Source organism: Meleagris gallopavo, chromosome 4 (genome assembly GCF_905368555.1).
Source record: "Meleagris gallopavo chromosome 4, MGAL_WU_HG_1.1, whole genome shotgun sequence".
NCBI classification, from domain to species: domain Eukaryota; kingdom Metazoa; phylum Chordata; class Aves; order Galliformes; family Phasianidae; genus Meleagris; species Meleagris gallopavo.
The window spans coordinates 56606250-56625085 of record NC_139407.1 but is presented as its reverse complement, the minus strand read 5'-3'; the positions used below and the strand labels follow the sequence as shown (position 1 = coordinate 56625085).

The window sequence follows — 18836 nt, the reverse complement described above, 5'->3', positions numbered from 1 at the left end:
TTCCGCGAGTCATATTTTCACATACATCACCATTTTTAGAATGACGGAGCCTGCTATGACTTACTGTGTTTGCTGCATTCCACTCTATCAGATTGCTACTTCAGGCATAAACATGAAATGCCGCCTCAGGGACTTTGTAGTTACTGTTCTTTATTACTCAGTACTGTCCAGCGATCCTGCTTCTGTTTGATGATCCTCTTAACAATTATGTTTAGTTGATTTCTAGCACATTTGTATTTCACATTTGTATTTCAGTGTTTCTGATGTACTGTATTTTTATAGTGGATTCAGATATCAACGTAGGGCCACGAGGCTTTACAGCAGAATTTCTGCAGGTGTTCCTAAGGGGCTTTTATGAGACGGGGTAAAAGTTAGACTGCAGCATAGATTGCAGCTAAGTTACTGCAGACTCAGCTATCACAAACCTACTGCTTCTGATTTGCAGTGGGCGAACTAGGAAGAAGTTGGTCAGTTGAGGTGGAAAATGAACTTGCTTCCCAAAAATATGCTAGGTTGTTTTTTAGGTTGCTCTTTTTCTGTTTTTGGAAAGCAGCTGAATTCCAAAATGACTTAGTAATAAATAGTAATAGATTAAAAAGTGAGAAAGAAACAGAAGAATTGCATGTCAGAATAAATGCTGATGTTGGCGTATTTATTTTGCCTTGCTAAAGTGTTTTTTTTGCTTTTTTTTTTTTTTTAACTTCTGAACTTGAAACTGTGGTTAATTTTTGTTGCTAACTTAAAGCAGTGAAAGTTTGATTAACTGAAGATGTGTGACTGTCAGGGTCTTTTGCTTCGGAGTTCTCTGAAATTTGCAAACAGGAAAATGGTTATGTATGTGAAAGTGGGACAGAAACACCACGTTTTGAATCTCCTTTGCCATCTATGTGTCTGTTTTGATTACTTTGCAATTGCAAAGCCGTCCTACGGTGGTCTTGGATGTCACAGTTGCAGTAGCTTTTCAGTTGGAACATGTTTTGTTACAAGGAGAGAAGGCATGCAACAACAACCCTTTAAACCTGACTTCCCTTGTCCTCACATAGGGTAACTGCAGTGTCACAGCAGACTGCTACGTGTTAGGAGCCACCCAAAGGCTTCCCTTCACAACTGTCATAAAATCGAAAGCGAGTGTCAGTCAGCATTGTGACTTGTTTTTCAGGTGTTACACTATGCTCATTTGTTAAAATTATCTTCTGCTTTCATAGAAACTAAATCAGCAGAATCAGAATATTCTAAAAGAAAAGAGGCAACATACCCATTTGAAATGACCTACCATGTATATATTGTTCTCCATTTCTGTCTGGTCAATTAAAGTGTAATTTTTAGACATGCAGTAGTCTTTTGTGTGATAGAAGCTATCCCTTTATCTTGAAGCTAAACCAAAGGCAAGCTAATTAAATTCACTTAAGCAGCCCTTAATATGATCTCTTATAAACAAGATTCTTTATTTAAGAACAAACTGTTATTTTCCTGCTTGATGCAGCAGAGTAACTATAATACAAGATAGCATGAGGTATTATATTTACAGAGATGCCAGTTTACAGTCTTGAATTTCCCTTTGGAGGTTTTAATACGTTTCTCATTGCCTTATTATTCGTTAGCCAATGTGTACTTTTCTAATATCTTGATATTTTTATTTATTTTCCAGACAGCTATTCTCCCCTTCCCCATTCTAAAACTGCATTACAGTGTACTGTTGTGAAGTTGTTTTAATGTATAAATACTATTTTTTTTTTTTTTCTTTTTAAGGCCGTTCTTCCCTCTTCCCGATAGATGATGGGTTGTTGGATGATGGTCATAATGATCAAGTTGGAGTCTTAAATTCACCTACCTGCTATTCTGGTCATCAGAATGGGGAACGAATTGAGCGCTTTTCTCGGAAAGTGTTTGTTGGAGGTCTTCCACCAGATATTGATGAAGGTGAGCTGTAGGTAGTGAAAATAAATCATCTAGCAAAGTAATGTCCGCTCCTTTTGATTTTTAAATGATTTAGTTCTTATTCTGCTTTCAAGAGTTTCATACAGTGCCTGGAATTTGTGGTTATGCTTATCTTTCACTGATATGGGGATGCATATTCCTTTCAAATATGTGTTAGCCCTACATACTGTCCTCTGTATGAACCTACTTTATCATCTATTCCTGGGAAATGACTATTAGTAATTGAATTTCAAATTCTATTTTACCATTACCTGAAAATCTCGAAAGTGGTTTAGAAAGATTAATATTGTTCCTCTTACTAAACAGAGAAACTAAAGCAGAGGAAGGTCAAGTCGAAGAGCACTGTGTGATGCACTAAATACAGAATGTATCATGGAAGCTCAGATCATTATGTGATGCAGTTGGAATTGTTTTGTATAATAGTGCTGATTTGAACTGGTCGTACTGTTTAATATTAGGTTTCTGCTGTGCAGATAAATGTAAATTGCATGCTAGTTTTGTAATGTAAACAGAAATCCCTTTACAAGGTTCAGTGTAATCCTAGAATAACTTGCAAACCAAATAAGCTGCCTGTGGTTAATTATCTTTCAGACATGGGAAGACCATACTTTAGTTTCATCTTCAAGATGATGCTCCCCTGTAATGTACTAGGGGATTTATTTTAATATATCTCAGCTTTTCTTTTGTACGCTTCAGCATCTAACTCAAATGTGAACTGTTCCTTTTAATACAAATGCCAAACAAAGACACATGGAGATCTCTTTCTTTCTTGCCTGCTTATGTGCCTTTAGTTGTCTGTATCCTTCTGAAATCCCTTGTTACTGAGTAATTGAAAAAATATATTTAAAAAAAAAAACAACAAATGCAAGCATAAAATCGCCAGAAGCATTTGTGTAAATGTTAACACTTGAAAGAGGTATCTGTTTATGGCTTTTGTTTGGGAAACTTGGAAACTTCGCTCCTCTATTTCCATGAAACGTCAAACTTTGCTATAAACAAAGATCTTTATTTGATAGTACTTTGTCATTGAGTACTTTTTTATTTGTTTTAATTTCAACTGTTACATCTGTTTTCAGATGAAATTACTGCTAGCTTCAGACGATTTGGGCCTTTGGTAGTAGATTGGCCTCACAAAGCAGAAAGCAAGTCTTATTTTCCACCAAAAGGTAAGAGTTGGAAGGCTGTGATCTGTCACTGAGTGCAAATCCTACTTGGGCAAACTGTCTCATCTTCTCCCAAAGGATATAATTTAAAATCCCTGTGAACAGTTAATTCTGCAGTTTCAGTGCATGTTCAGACAAGGCTCTACATACCAAGTATTAAATACAGAGAGTTGTAGTATTCTGCCTGGTTCAGTATTGGACTTCTGAAGAATCTTCCATAATTTCATTTCCCAATTATTAGATCAGTGTTATAAAACTGTACATGTCATTAATTCAGAGATCTATTATTTGCATTTCTGATTGCTAAAACTAAAATTTGATTATATTTTTAATCCTAAATCTAATCTTTTGTAGAGGATTACAGGCAGGATTCAGAAGGATGTTATTTGGGTATATGAATTTTGTCTTTATTCCATTTTTAAGACATGAGCATCTATTGAAGCACTAATTATCTTTTTTGAGATCAGGTTAAATAGTGATTTTTAACTGTTTCTAGTGTTGCTCTTTGATATTCAAAATCTAGACTAAATTTGTACATTTAGGTAAACTGTGTAGCTTATCTCTGTAGATGTGAAATTGTGTATTTAGTATGTATAAAATAAACACAAAAATGTGAGGTTGTTCATTTTGTAGAGAATAATACAGCAACTCTTTCCTTCCCTGGAAGTGACAAATACAGGCATACTGCCTTTGTTTACCTATTCTCAGTTATTTATCTGACAGACTATGCCATTTTAAAAACAGGCATATTTCCTCAGATAGTCATCTAAAGAGCAGGTAAAGGAGTTGAAAGTATTTGAAGAGCATTTATGAATACTGTATGGAACTCAAGCCAAAGAGCCTTCTACTTTTTTGATTGTCAGCCCAATAAAAATCTAGTGTCTTAACTAAATTTAATTATCCTAAGGAGTGCATCTTTGCTTACAATTTACCAAGAGAAACTCTGGAGGGAGAGGCTCAACTCACAGAGTCTGTATTGAATATGTAGAAGAGGGAAGGTCTAATACATTCTTCACTGGAAGAAATGAGTTCTGGTGTTAATTTCTGAGGAGACAGTCCTGGCTCAGAATGTAAATATCTTAAGTATGCATTTTGAGACTTTGCAGTTGGAAAATTTGTAAAATTTATAGTGAAAATAATAGTAATGATAAGTCTGTATTGAAAGCAGAGAATGTAGGTAAAAGAATTCTGGTTTGTTGATTTAATTAATTTGGAAAACACTTAGATACCAAGTGTTCAGTTGGTTAACTGATCTTTACATGAACTTTAGTAACACTTTATAATCAAACTGTCCCTTTACTACAGTATTCATCATTGTTTTATAGTGTGATAGTAGCCTGGAATAATCTCAGACATTTAAAATACAGTGTAGGTTTCTATTTGTAGATAGTCTGGAAATACAGTTTACTCTTAACTGTTGAATACTTCTGTGTTTATATGTAATGTGGTTCTTTCACTGCACCAGATAAGACATATGATTACTTTACGATAGGCTATGATAGAAATTATCTTAATGTATTTCAGCGTTAGGCACTTGTGCAGGCAGGAACAGTGTAGATATGTTTAATAAGATACCTAAAACTGCTAAACATAGGCTAAATACAAAGAAAGCTTTGAGATTGATTGATAATTATCAATATAAGCACCATATAATAGCACAAGGAGTTCATTTTAATTTCTAATCTTTGCTGTCTAGTTTACTACTTTGCGTGGAAATAATTTAGTATCTATCTGTTTTTGTCCAGTCTTGTTAGAGACTTGAAATTCCAAAGACATCTCAGAGTTATCCGTTTCTGGGCTGTTCAATACATTAGTATTCAGCATGTTGAAGACATACAGCCTGTTTTGTTGCTTGTTTGGTCTTTTTTTTTGTTATCTTTTGTTACTGCTTTAGTACTTTTGTTCAGTTTTCCAGGCTGTGCTTCCTTCCAGGCTCTCTGCTTACAGATAGTCCTGAGGGAAGGCCAAGTTCATAAGAAGTATTTCCTTACTTGAAGAAATACTGATCTGTCAAGGCTGACTGCCTCCTGAGAAACACCAACTGCCTTTTATTTGCTAATTACATTTTGTATTGGTTCACCACAAAATGAGGCCTGAAGATAGCAGGAATTTTAAACACTTCACACTAATCTTAGAAGGAAACTCAGTTATGAAGCAGAAAAAGAATTATTCTGTTGAGATCAAAGTACAGTCAGTAAGTGATCTGCCAGCTGTAATGGGGAATTCCTTCCTTTCTATCTTGTCACTGCTTATCATAACTCCTGTTATTAGTTAGTTGGCACACACCTTCAAAGCGACTGCTGAGGTGAGAACTCCATTCTCATGATAATGAAGCTCAGAAAGAAATGGTGCGGTGAGGATATGCTGATCCAAAGAGCCTTTCAAAGGAGGACCAGTTGTTTGTATGTTCTGTACTATTTATAGTCTGTATAAAACAGAGGATAATCTGTTTAAACAAGACAGTATCTCCAGCTTTTTCTAATTGTCTGCGTATTTCTTTTGCTTTCTGTCCCAGTAGTCATGCAGTAGCTTCATTTATTCAAGATTATTAACTGCTAACTTACAACTGACTGAAAAAATCATGCTGAAAACATTCTGTTTCTAGTTCAAGGAGCAAAACCCTAGGTCCATTGGTTAACTTGTTACCAGCTCATTCGAGCTCCTTGGGTTGGACTGAACTCTGGATTCAGGCAAATAACTGTAGGTGTCTTCATGTGCGATTAGCATCTAAGCTTCCTTTAATTAATGGGAATCTTGCCAATAGAGTCACTGGAGTACAAAGGGCTATTCAGGTCACTGTAATGTAAGCTCATTGTGCTTGATTCATTTCTCCAAACCAAGAATATCAAGATTTACCCACGGATGGCAAACGTGGTACAGTACCTAGTGAAGTCCCACACCACCCTAGAACAGCAGCTGGAGGTTAGGCAGAGTACTGCAGAGGGTGAGTCATGCAAGGCATCTCTGTGTCACTCTTGTTGGCAGAATAACTGCCCAGACACCACTGGCAACATTAACTAGATCTCTGCTGACCACAGAGCTTAAACTCAGTCAAGAATATTTCCACAGAAATAGAGATATGGAAATAGGGTTCGCTTGGGTCTCAAGGTGAATCCTGCACCACCTCCCTCTCAATCAAAAATGCCTTAGCTAACATCTACATTGCAGTTGTGCCAGCTTGTACATTCTCACTAAAAGAGTAATTTGGAGTTGATTCTCGGTAAAAGGTGACTGATTTAAAAATTTATGTATCCTTCCCAAATGTGAATTATTCCCATTATCAAATATACATCCATTGTCAGTAGTTTACACTTGTTTGTTTGTTTTAGCTCTCCTCTGGGGAAGACTGTTAGAACAGTAGGGGACCCAACCATAAAAGAAAATGCAGCTCTGCTGGCTGATACAGACCATCCATGCTGGCTTATACTGATTTTCTTTACCTCTCTTCTAAGTCACTGGTGATAGCAGTTAATTGGAGTCAAATCGAACTTACAGCTGCTTTCAGATTTCTACATGGAGCTATGCATTAACAGAAATTTCTTTTCTCCTTTTGTAAAGTTCCATATTGTGGAATAAAAAAATTATGCCTGGCCAGAAATTCATATTAGCCACCTTTTCTGTGTAGTAAATAAAAAAATGAAAGCACTGATTCTGTATATAGGTTTTTGATTGGGGTTTTTTGTTTTGTTTTGCTTGGATTCTTAGAACAGTTTCATTTATTAATATATACATATGTTATATATATATTTATTTCTTTATATATATATAAAAGATTCTTGAAGTCTTGTTTGTACTCAGAGAAACAATGATTATAACCAGTGCAGCATTTTTAGATATCAGGGAATGTAGTTTTATTGTCAGTTATGATCTCCAGAAAGATTTCCCTTTTCTTTGAGATAATTTTGTGGGAATGATATTATCAAACTCACCCTCACCGTTTCCCTTTGAAAACAGCAGTATTTATAACCATTGCAGTGTAATGCAGAGTAATTTAGTCAACAATTAAATGCTAGCAGGGGTTACCTAAACTTTATCCTCCACAGAAGGCATAAATGCTGGTACACATGAACAATACATTTTTATAAGACTGTTTCATCTAACATTTTTCACTTATGGAAACCATACAGGCTTGGGTTGCCTTTTGGCAAGCAATATCTGATCATGACCTGCTACTGCCAGTGTGCATATGACCCAAAGGTATGAAGCATCTTCCTTCAGAGAATCCTATTAGAGCAGCTTTTCTTTTCCGTTGTGAACAGACTTGTGCTGCTGTTGGGTATGAAGCTGTTACGGTTTCATGACAGATGTGGTACACAAGAAAAACAAGAAACTAGAGAATTAAACTGTTCTGTGGTACAATAAAGTACTCTTCACAATACCTCCATTCCACGTTTCACAGTTACTACATATACTTTCTATTACACATAGTAATTGTAGTTTGGTATCATTATAAAATCCTTCTCGTCACACCTATGCGCAGTTACCACCAGCAGCTAACTAACTGCCTTTGCAGTCAATCAGTTCACAATAGTTCATGAATTATAGAGGATAAAAATAATCCAATAGAGACGTATCTTAAGAAAGCAGAAAGGGATGAGAATTAAGTCTGTACATATAGTTGTCAGCATCTGGTAGCTGGAGGAGGAAAAGCCCAAACTTATATCTTAATTAAGCATCTAAGACTGTAAATTCCTTTCTGCTTAATGAATAGAAAGCCTGGATCCTTATGTAACTGTGGTGTTCTTTGTAGAAGTTTGGCTAATGTATAATTGGTTTGTGCAAGGATATGTGCCATAATGCAAGTAAAGAAGGGTTGTATCCAGACTGTGGGAAGGGATTGGCCATGTCTGTAAAGTGTTGGATCTGAAGTATATTATCCTCTACAGCCATGTTTTTTCTCCAAGAGAGCTAGTTATTTTCTTCCAAACTAGGCTTGAGGAGTGAACTAAAACACCTTTAAAGTCATGGAAGCACTAGAGCTATGGAGCAAAACTTTAGCCAGATGGATTTGCTAACCTCAGGTTTTCCATGTTTTCAAAAGTACAGCTAAGTTCTTGACACAGGTCTCTCTGTTGCTTAAAATTAAATGGGATGAACCCAGACGTGAGTTCTTCAGATACTGTTGAGAAGGCAGTGGTAGTATATAATTCTGATTTTGCTTTCCTTGTTTTTATTTTAGGTTGTGGTAGAATATAGTAATCCTAATTGTTCCCTTATCTAGTTCCTATTGGAATTGTCTGTTTCTTCACAAGGCTCCTGCTAAGCATATTAATAGCTGCAGACATACAGGTCATAGATGATCTGGGGACTCTGATTCTATTTATGTGTCAGGAGCCATATGCCAGTAACATTGATTTGTGTTAGGATAAAAATTGATGAAATATCAGCTTCCAGCAAATTGTTTTACATAATTCTGGCTGTGATTGTTTGTGTGTCACCCATTTAGCCCTCACCTCGGGTAATCAAGTTTTTGCATTCCTGCCATTCTTGTACTGAGATCTCCATTCAAACTGGACTGTATGCACTTGGCTTCTATGCAGGTGAAGACAGTTTTGTGGTTCTAGTCTCACTTATCCATGCTAGTCTGCACATGCCCTGGCTCATTGAGTTTTACATGGCTTATATGTGAATTTTAAATTGCAAAGTAAATACTGAAAGATATCCCCCTTAAACAAGGCTTTTGAGTCTAAGTAATTACTAATTAAGTTTAATTTGAACAGAATTTTCATTGCTGAACAGTATTTTTAATAACACTGGATTTCACCAGGAAATGCCTTAGCCAAAGCTCAAAGATTCCCTACAGACTTTTTTAATAAACTGAGTAAGATTTACATGAAAGTAGAATATGCACAGTTGTGTCCTTTGAAGGGAGCTGTGACAGGACCATGGTATGAGGGATATGAGATCAGGTACAAGTTATTAGGAAAAACAGCGTAGGCCTTTACAGCTTTTTATTTAAATCCTGCTTTTGCTCCCATGGATCTAAAATCATTTGCATTTGTTTCTCTGATCTTATGTTTCTTAAAACATTGAATCTTTAATGCTCTTTGAGATGCACTCTGTTCTGTTAATGCCTTGATGACCTACACTGTTTGCAGTATGGGGTTGCCAGTGACTGAGTAGTACCTCTGCAAAAAGCAGTAGCATTTCCAAAAGGCTTGGTGAAGCAGCCATATTCCCTCTTGCCAACCTCACTCTAGAGCAGGTGCTTCAGAACTTATTTTTTCACTTTATGTTAATGTTCTACACTTGCTATTAATGTGAGGAAAAAATGAGGATTTATGTCCTTTTAAGGTCTACTTTAGAATGCATCCAAATTGTGGTATGGGGTGCCTGTAAAGTAACAAGTTCTGTATATATCATACGGTAACCATTACAGCATTCTATTGTGTTAGGTTCCTAGCTTGTCTGAGTGTTTTTACTGTAGCATTAAATAAGCTTTTTGATTCCTATTTTTATAGTGTTTGGGAGGCTTGCTGGGTCACTTATGTAACAAAGTACTTTGATCTAATCTCTAGAATAGAGATTAGTCCTCTGTGCCAAGTCGGATTTTCATTGTATAATGTCTGCAGCTACCTCTGAGTTGTGCTCAGTCTGTACTTAGAATATATGATAGAGCAGACATGTTTGCTTTTATTTGATTATTAGTCTCTTTGGTGTGTTTTCTTTTTTTTTTTAAGGATAGAAGTATTTGCCCACAGTTGTATTGATAACAGCAAATTAGCACACAGATGAAGAACTCGACTAATAACAAAGAGTTGATTTGATTTTCTTCTACATTTCAAGTAAACACATTTGTATGGAGAAGACAATTAAAGAAAAGTAAATATAATATAAAAAAATTAACTGTTTTATTTTCTTCTTCACTCTAGGTTATGCATTCCTCCTGTTCCAAGAAGAGAGTTCTGTCCAGGCACTGATTGATGCCTGTATTGAAGAAGATGGAAAGCTCTATCTGTGTGTTTCCAGTCCTACTATCAAGGACAAGCCAGTAAGTAAACAGTAGATGGCCTGCAGGCTTCAGCTGCCATCTGTCTAACGCTGCATTTGAAATGATGATGAAAATAATCAACAGCAAACTACCATTGGCAGCTCTCAACATCTGGAACAATCAGATGATTTTAAAACCATTGAGGTTTGAATTAATAGGATTAAAATGGAACATCAAGACATGCAAAGCTAATAGGGTTATGACTACTGTTGGTTTATATAGGCTGATAAGTATATATTTAGAAAACAGTGAAACAGAAACTAGCATGTCATTTTCTTCCCCTTTTTAATAGGTTCAGATCCGTCCCTGGAATCTAAGTGATAGTGACTTTGTGATGGATGGTTCCCAGCCACTTGATCCTCGAAAAACAATTTTTGTTGGAGGAGTCCCTAGACCATTAAGAGCTGGTGAGTATAAATTATGTCTCTCTTGAAAAGTGGGAGATTATTAGAAATCATTTTAATCATGCATAATTGTATACAGATATGTATGGATAGTTGTAGGTGTTCATAGAATCATATGAATCATAAAGCTGCTTTAATTGGAAGCAGTCTTAAGGATCAGCTAGCTCCATTTCTCCTACCCTGGACAGGATTGCCTCCCACGTGATCAAGTTGCCCATGGCACCATCCAAGTTTGCCTTGGAACACCTCCAGAGACGGCACATCCATGGGCTGTCTGGGCAGCCTGTTCCAGTGCCTCACCACCCTCTGGGTAAAGAATTTCTTCCTAACATCTAACCTGAATTCCCCCTTAGTTTAAAGTTGTTTCCCCTAGTCTTGTCACTATCAGACCATGGAAAACTGGTCTCACTCCTGTTTATAAGCTCTTTTTAAGTACAGGAAGGCCTCTTTGTGAGGCCATGAGATTGGATTGCCCCTGCCAAGGTGCAGCACCTCGCATGTGGACTTGCTGAACCTAATTGAGTTCACTTGGGCCCACTGTTCAAGCTTGTTCAGGTCTCTTTGGATGGCATCCCTTCTGTCTGTTGTATCAACTGCACCACTGAACTTAGTGTCACTTGCTGGGGGTGCAAGTATCCACAGTCTAGGTCATGGATGTAGGTGTTGAAGAGCACTGGGTTCCAGGATGGACCCCGTGGTTATATCACTCATCACCAGGCTCCACCTAGATATAGAGCAGTTGACTAAAACCATCTGGAGCAAATCTTAGGGATTGGAAGGGACCTTTGGGGATCATCTAGTCCAACCTTTGCTAAAGGAGGTTTCCATGAGTAAGTTACACAGGTGGGCTTTTGATGAGAGCCTGTGAGAGTGACAGACCTTGTAGATAAAGCAAGAAGGCCTTGTCAGAGGCTCCCCTTGATCAGGCAGCCTGCAGAAGACCCCAGCCACCAGATGTCCTTTATTTGTCTGATCCCTAATTTTAATCCACAAGTTCTCAGCCTGATCATCACTGTTTCTTAAAGGCAGCTCTTCTTAATCCGTCCACTTCTTAACATAGAGGGCAACTCCCCTGCCCATCCTGCCCTATCTGTCTCTTCTAAAAAACTCAATTGCATTGTTCCATGTGTGCAATTCATCCCACAACATTTCTGATATCAGTCAGAGCATAATCTTCCAATTATGACATGGCTTCCAGCTCCTGCTTATTTCCCATGCAGCATGCATTGGTATAGAGATTCTACAGCTATGCAATGGGTTGCATTACCTTCTTAGAGGAGCCCTCCCAAATTTCTTTCGGGAAGAAGGTGAGGTTTTTCACTGCTACTTCTTAAAATGACACTGTTCAACAACCTTTCTCTGTCACTCAGAAGTGCATCGTCTTCCCTCATCAAATCTAGTTTAAAGCTCTGCTAATCAGTCCAGCCAGCTTGCTGCTTGAAAAAAATACTCATCTATACTTCTGTTTCTCTGGTAATTGCCTTCTTCTGCTTTTGGTAGATCACAAATCACTGTTCACCTCTGAGATACACTGGACACTATTACAATGCCTAAAGCTGTAGAAAATACTTTCATCTTACTAGTAAAATTGCTGTTTCTTGTTTTTAAAATAGCGCTGTGGCCTCTGCTCCATGAGTGAAGCTCTTTTTGTACTGTTACTGTACATTAGCTGCTTTTCTATTGCTGGTTGCAGTTACTGTGGATAACATGGATAAGGAGAAATGCAGATAGTAAGTATGATTAGAGGAAAATGGGAAGAAATTCAGACAGCTAACACAGTCTGTATGATACAGTGCTATATGAGATTGCAGGACACTTTCTCAGCTCTTGTTGGAATGCATGGAGGAAAATTTCAATGTTTCTGTAGCTGTGAAATGGTTGATCTGCAACCAGGACAGTCTGCTTTGTGAGACAGACTGCAGTAGCCTTTTACGTTGTTTTACAGTGCCCTTCTAGTAAGTGAGTTGATGTGAAACATTACATACAGCATTTCAAGTCCAGATTTCTCTTAGAAAGACTCAGGACTTCGTTAGTCTTCCACTGTTTGTACTAAGTTATGTCATTACAGTAAGATGAGCTTTCATGTGGAAGACGCAGGAGAAACAGGAAGTGGTAGAACAAATTTGAGGTATACAGCATATAAAACTTTTCTATCTTGGACCTACAATGATCAAGCTTTTTTGTTATTTTGCTTTCAAGAGGACGTTTGACTGCATCACTCTGTAATACTTCGTAAATGAGCATTCCAACTGCAGGTTAATTTTCTCCTTAATTCTGTCCTGATACTCCAGATTACTTTGCTAAGGGTCTGTGATAAATTTAATGTATACAGTCTTAGACTTTGCTTTAAAATCTTTGGCATATGTGAAAATGAAACTTTTATGGCATTGTGAAATAAGAATCATGCCTTCAAAAAAACAGTAAAACTTTATCACACTGTTCAAACAACTATTGAAAATCAATGTCTGCTGACACCTTTATGTCTTGAGGCAGGGGATATTTGTTTTGAAAAAGATATATTCCATCTCAGTGAATTGCTAAATTGAATTCAGTATAAAATATTACTAAAGGTTTGCTGAAATATTTATTGTGAAATTGGAGATTATTGATTCTATGAATTTGAATTTCTATATAGTGACGTACTGTAGAGATGATCGAGCTCTGCACGCCTGGTGAAAAGATCCTAACTACAGCTTGAAATTCAAGTTGAATGTAGAGCAATTGTACAGACAGAGAACATGTAGCAAGGAATTTGGGGCATGTGGATTCTATGCAGCTTGCATTCCATCCTGCCCAAAAAGTCATCTGTTATCCCTTATGGAAAACTGCCCTTGAATTTCAGTTCCAGGTTACTAAGGACTGCAAAGACTTGCAGCTCCATTGTTCCCTGGATGTATGTGGCTACAGTGTGAAAGATGTGTCTGCTGACTATTTCACAATTTAATTCTACATGTTGTGATTTTTTTTTTAATTACAGTTACATAAGTTGTTGGAGAATTAATTACTAAAATTAACTTTTCTGGATTTTTTGAGTTTGTACAGTGAGAACAGATCAAGTGAACATTGTTTTGTTTCCTAATAGTGGAATTGGCAATGATCATGGACCGTCTGTATGGTGGAGTTTGTTACGCAGGAATTGATACTGACCCTGAGCTGAAATACCCAAAAGGTGCTGGACGTGTTGCTTTTTCCAATCAGCAGAGTTACATTGCTGCCATCAGTGCTCGGTTTGTTCAACTTCAGCATGGCGATATAGATAAACGAGTAAGTTACACAGAATGAGTTTATTTGGGTGGATTTTCTTAGATATGTGGGAGCAGTGATTTATAACACAATTTCTTAGGATGCATAACTTTGTGTTCTGATCCACTTTTGTGCCAGCTCTAACATTTTTTCTGATATTTCCCTAGCTTCACAGGTTCCAGGAGTTAAACTCTGAATGCCCCTGAAACAACGAGCATTCCACAAAGCAGCAGTTTGTTCCTTGGGCATATGTTAGACCATATGTTCTTTCCATTCTGGAATTCCTAGTTTTGTTGAAAATTTTTTTCACCCTTGTTCTAATGAAAACGAATATTGTAATAATTCGTCTGTCATTCATGGGAACCTCTGTTATTTATTGGTTTCAGAACAGGTCTAATTTTCCGCTGCCTTTAACTTCAACCATGATTGTCAGTGCTTTGGAAAATCAACCATACTTAACCTTAACTCATCCTTTCCATTCAGAGAGAATCTGATTCTGTGTACTTAACAGTGTACCTTTCTGGTTGCAGTAAATGATTTTTGCTAGCTAAAGCAAAGCTAACTTTTCAGAAGACAAGTCTATTTCATTGCTCTCAATTAGAACTATGAGAGTAGCAAAGAAAACTGACGTCTAAATTAGATTAGGTTGAAGTTGACTAGTTCTGATGTCAAGAGTTGTCGATGCAGATAGTGTTATTAATGGTGCTCTGGGTTGGTTTTTGTTACAGTTTTTTTTTTATGTCTTAGAGGAGAAATGAGTAAATAGTTCAAGGTCCAGTCTCCTCTACAGATCAAAGACATTGCAGAAAGAAATTGGTGCACTTAACTGAAGGCCATAGCAGGTGCTTCTCTCCTTTCAAATAGGCAAAGCAATACAGGCTTACGTGTCTCTCAGATACCAGTTGCCTGGGGAGCTGAAATCCCCAAAGTTCTTTCCAGGAGATGAGTGGGAATGAATGTGGATGGTGAAGTAGTCTTCACATCCAGTCCTTACAGCTACATTTTGCTGGTGACATTGCTGTTCCTGTGACTTGCAGCTGACTTTGGCTAGAAGTTCTGGCTTCCCTCTAGTTACATAACAGGAAAAATGCCCGTAATGATAGCTCACTGGAAATCTCAAGGGCCATTTGGATGCTGAGCAGGCTTCTGAAATGACAGTGCTTGCTCTTTGCAGAGGTGATTGAACTTTTTTTTTTTATATTGTGTAACTATGAAAAACTTAAAGAGATATGGAGAGTGAAATTTCAATAAAACTGTGGGCATCTGCTGCAGACCTCTTGGAGCATGGACGGAAAAACAAATCAGCACGCAGTCTGCCATAAATACCAAAGCTCAGAAGCACAGTGTTTGAGTGATATCCATGAGACTTAATTTACACAGATAGCAGTTAAATGATTTCTTCTTGGGCATGTTTGTTAGCTTCCTTGGGTTTGATTTCTTCAAAAACATCTGCTGTTCCTATGGTGCTCTACTTCCAAAACACAGTGATGCCAAATCTAAATATTTTAATAAATTTGTCTTTTAACCTTATCATGATGGAGAGGGTTTATGATCTGTTCTGTTCATATGCCAGAGGTTTTTAATCTCATTTTTTTAATAACTTTCTCTATATTTAAATCGTATGTTCAGTCCTGATATTATTTATATAGTAAAATATAAGTACACAACTGAGTCATTTGCATTAATATAAATGCTGATTTTATAAATGTGGAGGACGGTTGTACTTCAGGTACTGCCTTCACCTGAGATAGAAATATATGCTGGCCTATTTAGCAATACATTACACGTTTTTGTACAGTCTTAGAGACTGTTCTGTGCTTCATCTTACTAGTCTTTCTGTTGCCAGTTACAGCCAGTTTCTGTAGGTGTGCTGTCTTTTCACATTTTTTCATAACCAGTTCTGTGTCTTTTCTTTCATGGTTAAAGTTTGCTGTTCTCCTCTTTATCCATCTGAGCTGCTGTTGAAAGTATTTATGGCATTTTTAACATATATCTTTTCCTATCTTAATAGAAATACTTGGTGTCACTGTGGCTTTACAGACGCTGTCTGTGACCTTAACTTCTTCCTTACCTCTGGAGCTTTCTTTAATTCTTTCGATACGGATATGTTTAGTTTCTCCAGCAGATGTTTTTCTTCTGCAAAGTGCTCTTCATGCTATTCCATCATATAAGACAGATCAGTTCCAAACATTTCTTTGAAACTCATTTGGAGTTCCATCTCCAAAAATTCTTTAAAATGTTAACTTTCATATGCCATCAGTCTCCATCCGCTTCATGTGATACTTCAGTTCCCTAAAATGTTTATCTAATAACGTTTGTAACCTCCTTAATACTTATCTTGGTGCATCAACGTACCAAAGCATGAAACTCATGGTATTTCATGCTTTCAGTAATGTTGGACCACAAACAGAATGACTGCATAAAGTTGCTGTTTATTGGAAAGCCCAAGCATAACTTGTGCTGATGCAGATCGTTGCAAGTAAGAAATCAGTTCATACTGAATGTACGCTGTCAGAAGAAAGAAGCATACTGTGTTTCAAATGTATGTGTGTTTGACCACTCAAGTATGCATTTTCTGAAGCTAAGAAAATCAGTAGTGTTGGTGTTTTGTTTTGGGCTTTTTTGCAAACCATTGGGTGTTTGCTAGCTTTATAGAATCATAGAAATGGCCTGGGTTGAGAAAGACCTCAAAGATCATCTAGTTTTTACTCTCTGCTGTGTGCAGGGTCACCAACCACCAGACCAGGCTGCTCAGAGCCACATCCAGCCTGGCTTTTATTTTGTAGCTCTGGAAATAACATCCAAAAATGTCATTTTATTCTGGAGATCTTAGTATTCCAAACATACTCCATTTGAGTGTGGTACATGAGGTCACTGTGTGTAGGATTCTTCTCAAGTAACAGTAAATATCAGGGAAAAAAAAAAAACTTGTATTGTAGGGATAAATTGGAATAATTGTTTTTGCCAACAAAAGTTGAAAACACTGTCTTTAAAAAAAAAATAAGGAAAGGAAAACAACAATACATTCCTTAATGATGGTGTCAATTCATTTTGTGCTTTATTGTGAAGTTCTTCTTCCTGTCTGAGTGCAGTCTGTAACAGTTCAGTGATGCAGAGACATTGTGCAAATGTACCACTGGAATCCTGCCACTTTTCCACTCTGGCAGTCAGAGCAGTTTGGGAGAAAGAAGCTGTGTAACACAGGTGTTTCTAGCAGGCTGTAGATTTGCAGAATGATCTTTTAAAAATAAATTCAGGACCATTTTGAACAAAAATTCCTGTGCATCTCAAAGCTAAAAAATAAAAAGAAATTAAATAAAGGAAAGTAATATGTGATCCAGATCAGAAACTCCTAATTCGGTCGTATTTTAGAAATTTGGAGTGAAGTCATGGGAGTTAAGAGTACCAACAGAAGTAATCAAGCCTGCAGGAAGTGCTTCTAATTGGCAAAGGAAGGTAGTACATGCAGAGACTTCTTGTCCAGGTATAAACGGTTACATTCTTGTATGTGTGTTATTTGCTAAGCAGTACAAAACTGGGTATCGTGTTGGGGTGTACTTGGGAGCTGGTGAGATTTCTTCACAGAGCTTTGGGACCAGTGGTTTATTTTCTACACTTACTTTGGTTTTATCACGTGCCAAGGGTATCTTTCCAGAGTAAGTTAATTGGAGGTTCTGGTGTAGCCATTAGTTACATATCTAATGCACTTCTGAAGATCTGTGTTGAATTGTTTAGCTTTTTGTATGGATAGATTGGGAGCTGGTAAATGGTAAACAGTAATAAAAAGCGGTGAATTGGGTAGAGATGTAAGCATATCTGATGTCAGATTCCTTTTTTTTTTCTGGAAGAGAGAAAACCTGAGCACACTCATCTATCTTTTCAGTGGGAATAATAGGTGTTAACTGGAATTCTTTGTGTCTCACTCTAACAGGTGGAGGTAAAGCCATATGTGTTGGATGACCAGATGTGTGACGAATGCCAGGGCGCACGATGTGGTGGAAAGTTTGCTCCTTTCTTCTGTGCCAATGTCACTTGCCTGCAGTATTACTGTGAGTTTTGTTGGGCAAATATCCACTCCCGTGCAGGACGTGAATTCCATAAGCCATTGGTAAAGGAGGGGGCTGACCGCCCACGTCAGATCCACTTCCGCTGGAATTAAACATGGTGAACCAGCATCTACATAAGGAAAGAAGGGTGCATGTGGCTTACTGTGTTTGAAGATACTGACATGCAGAAGAAATAAGTGCATTCTTCTGCTTTTCACCCCAGCTATCAATACATGCATCTTTATCAGCAGCCAAAACACTACAAGCCTCTTGTTTTTCACCAAAACCCTACATCTCAGGCTTACTAATTTTTGTGATATTTTCATGTTAAAATAAAATGTTTTTTTGTATTTTCTCCAAGTTATTTTTATATGTAAAGTTAAAACTAGATATGAGAATGTTTTTGCGTAGGGGCACACAGTCTGCTGCTATATTTAGTGGGTGAAGCGTGCACTTATTTCTAAACATGGGTTTTTAACTTCAAGATCTGCCCCAGTAATTTACCAAAGGTAGCAAAATAGTGAAGATGGAATATGTCTGCTACAAAAAGCTTATTTTTATTGTTGTTGCTATTTTCAGTGTATACATAAACTAAAAATTAGGGTTGATTTTTTGCTCTCCATTTTGACTTGCAAGAAATAATACCTCAAGATAATCTGATTTATTAGCTATTTTTAAACATTTTTAATCACAAGCTGTATTAGCTTTGCTGCTATATAGGTGTTATGTGTAATGCCACCTATTAATACGGGATTGAAACGTTTAAGACACACTGCATTACAGATTAAATGCAGGCAGCACAATATGGCTTAAACTGCCATAGTTTTAGAATGTGAAAAAATTGCATGTTTACTTACCTGTATAAACCATATGCATGCACTAGAACTATTAATTAACAAGAGGTGAGTTATTGCAGATGTTCAAAAAAGGCTCTCTTGAAACTAGGTAGCATGAGCAAATTTACAAAATTTGTTACAAAAAACAAACTTGCATGCATTATTGTGACTGAAGTAAAAAAGATGTCCTACATGTGTACAATATGCAAATTAGT

General features: G+C 37.1%; 1 protein-coding gene across 3 annotated transcripts in view; it reads left to right on the top strand.

The window, feature by feature from the left end:
- CPEB2 (cytoplasmic polyadenylation element binding protein 2) overlaps positions 1-18836 on the top strand; it is a 53081-nt gene that overhangs the window by 31427 nt on the left and 2818 nt on the right. For 2 of the 3 annotated variants that reach the window (XM_085223455.1, XM_085223456.1), the window contains 6 exons: positions 1750-1920; positions 3015-3104; positions 9974-10092; positions 10385-10499; positions 13579-13760; positions 17671-18836. The exon at positions 17671-18836 is cut by the window's right edge and continues 2818 nt beyond it. In XM_085223455.1, coding sequence (XP_085079581.1) covers positions 1750-1920; positions 3015-3104; positions 9974-10092; positions 10385-10499; positions 13579-13760; positions 17671-17898 — 905 coding nt within the window. In that variant the 3' untranslated portion in view covers positions 17899-18836. Of the gene's footprint in view, positions 1-1749; positions 1921-3014; positions 3105-9973; positions 10093-10384; positions 10500-13529; positions 13761-17670 lie in introns of all 3 variants that reach the window. The other variant, XR_014883212.1, reaches the window with a different exon arrangement.